General features: G+C 36.1%; 1 protein-coding gene across 1 annotated transcript; it reads left to right on the top strand.

Moving 5' to 3' along the window:
• The first annotated feature begins 1,080 nt into the window (after positions 1-1,080).
• Positions 1,081-2,818, top strand: LOC112526960. The gene is made up of 2 exons (XM_025137414.1): positions 1,081-1,966; positions 2,679-2,818. Exon 1 carries the CDS (start codon positions 1,237-1,239, stop codon positions 1,939-1,941), a length of 705 nt encoding a protein of 234 aa, XP_024993182.1. The 5' UTR covers positions 1,081-1,236; the 3' UTR covers positions 1,942-1,966; positions 2,679-2,818.
• The last annotated feature ends 1,362 nt before the right edge of the window (positions 2,819-4,180 follow it).

The following is a 4,180-nucleotide window of genomic DNA, read 5'->3' as shown; positions in this document are numbered from 1 at the left end:
GTAATTTAATGATACGAAAAACCTAAAACCTGAAGTTTTAAGTTATGGTGAAAAGCGTTGGAAAAGATCTGAACTTTTGATCACTTTTAATCTCATGTCTATCCATGAATTACACAAAAAGAAGAGAATTACCTCATTAATGTTGACATTCAATTATGATTGATCTAAAGGTGGAGATCTCTTCTTACGATTCTCACCATAACTTCACTTCTCATCGAAACCCAACCTTAAGCCTTATATGATTAAACGGCCTCAATGGCATAATGGTTAAGTCGACCTTGAACTTAATATACCCATGTAAAGATTGGGTCAGGGGAATGTTTTGAAGTCTTGTGTTAGTAGACTTTGACCATTTCTCTTCCATATAATGTTGGAACTTTTGTTCTTCATAAATGACTCTTTTGAAAAGTAATCTAATGAGGTTCTGCATATTCTCACATGATATCACAGCCAAGGTCTACCACTCCACGGACTCCACACTCTATGCAATTTGTACTCGTCTAGCCACTCATCTGTCTAGCCCCCTCGACACTGAAAGACAATTTGTGCCCGTCTAGCTTTTCATTGGAGAGACTGTGTTGGAGTCCGGTATCAACTATACTCATGAATCATTTACCAACACAAATTAGATAAACGCTAACCGGATAAGAATATGGTTTTGGTCAACAATAATCACTGCCCGAGTAAAAGTCCCTCCCTTAGCTTATCACCAGGTCAACATCATGGACCTGTAAGGCGAGATTGGTGAACAGCCTGTCATCTAATAAGGTTTCATATACTCCAACAAGATGTAAGATGAATGCAAACTTTTTCTCTGCCTAAAAGAAGTGCATAAATATTTTTTCGGAAGCGTGTCTCAGGCCATGTCTGAACTAATCCCGACAAATTGTGATTACAAGAAATCAACCTGATAAACTCGGTGGCCACAATTGTTGGAATTGAACCCTGTGTAGATGCGATATTCTACCATATCCCCAGGACCTCAATCACTACGCCACTACCGTTGTGGTTAAATACAATGTACATAAAGAATAGAAAGAATAAAGAAAAATGGTATAGACCAATGATGTAACACTGTCATATATGCATGCTGCCATTATCAAACTTACAGTACCATCTAAACCTACATCACACACAGAAAACACAGACATATGGAGTATGTCACACAAGAGAAAAGGCTCTATTCATAATGAATACAGTATGCACAGAGCGTAAAGTTTAGTCACTTGATTACCAATGAGAATGAGGCAAAATAGAGCACAACAAGGAGAGATCATAGAAGTCGAAGGTGGTCGAATCGTTCGATCCCTCGGACGAAAAGACCGACACAGCAAAGTCTGCACCTCAAAGGGTCTAAGGGATCGGCGTGTTCGGCTAGCAGCTGACACCGCAATCCAGTTTTACGACGTGCAAGATCGTCTTGGCTATGATCGGCCCAGCAAAGCCATTGATTGGCTCATGAAAGAAGCGAAAACTGCTATTGATGCACTCAATAATGGGCACCATGATCATGACTTGCTTACAACTTTTCTCAATACCTCTGCGGCATTTCATCGAACATCTGGTGAGCGGAACCAGCAGGTTTCAACTCACAACCAAATCGGAAGTTTCAACAACTACCCATTGGAGTTTATCAGTTCAAGAAACAAACGCCATGAAAACCCAATCGAAGAACTTATTATCCCAATGGATTTCACATGGAATCCGAGTTACAAACCGGGAGATGGCTTTGCAGTTGTTGATAGGGAACCCCTTCAGTCCAGTTCTCCTGCAACGATTCAAACATTCAACAATGAATTTGTAGATGACGAATCGTTCTTGGGATTCGATTTTCAGCAAGAAAATCATCTTCAAGAGGAGGAAAATCGTAATCTTTTGTCGAAAAACTATCGATTTTCTGGAACTTCAATCTTGCATTATGAAGATCAGCAACAAAGCTAGATTCCCTGTCAAATTCCTAATCATGGTAACAAGCTTCCATCACATTTTCATCTCAAACAAAAGATTCAAATCATATTCTCCAAAGAATTAATTTCCCTTCAATATTTTTATTCATTTAACTATGATTATATAATCCGACTTGTGGGTGTTTGGGATTGATTATTTGAAACGAATTAAGCTTTTCTACAAAAGCACTTATCAACTTATTATAAGTCAAAAGGGTTTAACTTCTTCAAAAACTTCTTATTACCGCTTAGCACCGGTATAAATTGTTTATCCAAAACATTCAAAAGTGCTTATTATCAATGTCACATCGGAATAAGTCAATAAGTTATTTTTATAGCCAATCCCAAACACTCCTTGAGAATCATGAAAAAGTTGAAAACTACTGTTTTAATGTGTTCTTTCACATTGTAAAATAGCACATGAAAATACCGTGTTAGTTTCATGATCTGTTTGTTTTTAGTATCTTTCGTTTCACATTGTGAAACGACACTGTATATTCACATGCATTGTTCCACAATAACAACATAATGGATCTCATGATTTTTAATTTTTTTGTGGTTTTCATTTGATTATGTCGTTGCATTTGTACTTATTAACCTTACAAATTATATCAGACTTATATTTTTAATGACACTTGTGATGTTTTTATTGAGGACGGAAATAATTCAAAAAAATATACTAAATAAATAATTTATACAGTGACTAGTGATATTTTATGTCATTTGCTCCAGGAAAATGATGAAGAAGATGAAGGGAAATATCGAGATTATCTGATATATAAAAAACGGGTATGCATCATCTGCCGGAGCATTTCCATTGTACTGGTTTTATGGTTATCAGAGGAAGATTATCTAAATAAAAGAAAACTGGGAATGTAAGTATTGTGTGTGTCTAATATAACATGTGTTGTTAGTATGTAATTTCCATTATACATATGAATGCGTAGACTTCAATTCCTGCTCTTTTTGTAGTGTCGTATGCTATAATACAATCTGACTTTCACCGCTAAACTAGCTAATTCTTAGGTAAAGAGTTTGCATTTCGAATAATTAACGATGGTCAAACATGACTAGCGAACCAACGTTGGTGGGAGTGTAGGTGTTGGCAGCTTGGCGCATGATGGGGGCAAGGTGGGGGATGGTGAGGCTGATTGGAGGTGGTGGTGTTGGTTAAATTGGATGCAAAAATTATTTTTCTTTTTAAAATCAAATTATAAATTTGCCACGAAATTTAATTCAAACGTTCACTTATATCAAGGAATGATCAAATCCATCAACCATGGGATTCGGCAGAATCCAATCAATTTAGTCCACTAACAAAACATCATCAAGAAAATTGGTCAAAGAAATTTGTCATTTTAATTTTATCAAATTTCTTCAGATTATGCGAACCAACCAACCATTTTTTTTCTTTTAACTTCCAATAATAATACTTGAATCTTTATTTGCTACTTTTAGTCCCTGCACTTTGTAATTTATAATTTGTTCAGAAAAATCAGTGTTACAATTCTCCTCTTACAAGATCCGTTGGCTTGAGAGAGGTTGCTCCATGGTTGAGGGTGTTGGCGAAGAGGAGGAAGGTGTTGTCGTGGTGGCCAGGAAGTTGCGGTTGAGGAGGGTGGTGAGGTGAGAAGCGTATCATATCAATGGTGGAAGTCGTGACATCAACGTCTTGATATATATATATATATATATATATATGTGTGTGTGTGTGTGTGTGTGTGTGTGTAGGTGTGTGTGTGTGTGTTCATCGGTTTCTTGGGTTCGAGTTTTTTTCATCCCTAACCAAATTCAATCAAAGGTTATCAAATGAAACTAAATTTAACCAGTTTTTGATCTGCTTTAGTCTGAAACTAAAAACTAAATTACAAAATTATAACAAATTAAATAAATGGATAAAACATTAAATTGTCTAAAAAACCAAATGACTAATGTAATTATCTTCATTTTATCAAATGTCTGAAATTTTACTTCAAACAACCATAGATAGTTTTTTTTTTGGAAGAGTGTCCCAAACTATGTCCGGACTAATTCTGACACATTATAGTTGTAAGAAATCAGTCTTGATAAACTCAGTGAACACAATTGTTGTGTACGCATGGAATCGAACATTGGATAGATGGAATATTCCACCACATCACTTATGGTCTTAACCACTACACCACAACCGTTGTGGTCAACGACACATAGTTGTTGTCCAAAGACGTACATTATCACGAATCCTGCAAAAACGT

This window comes from Cynara cardunculus (genome assembly GCF_001531365.2).
Source record: "Cynara cardunculus var. scolymus isolate 2C chromosome LG 14, CcrdV1, whole genome shotgun sequence".
In the NCBI taxonomy this organism is placed as follows: Eukaryota; Viridiplantae; Streptophyta; class Magnoliopsida; order Asterales; family Asteraceae; genus Cynara; species Cynara cardunculus.
The sequence above is the reverse complement of the archived record's forward strand: the minus strand, read 5'-3'. Positions and strand labels throughout refer to the sequence as shown.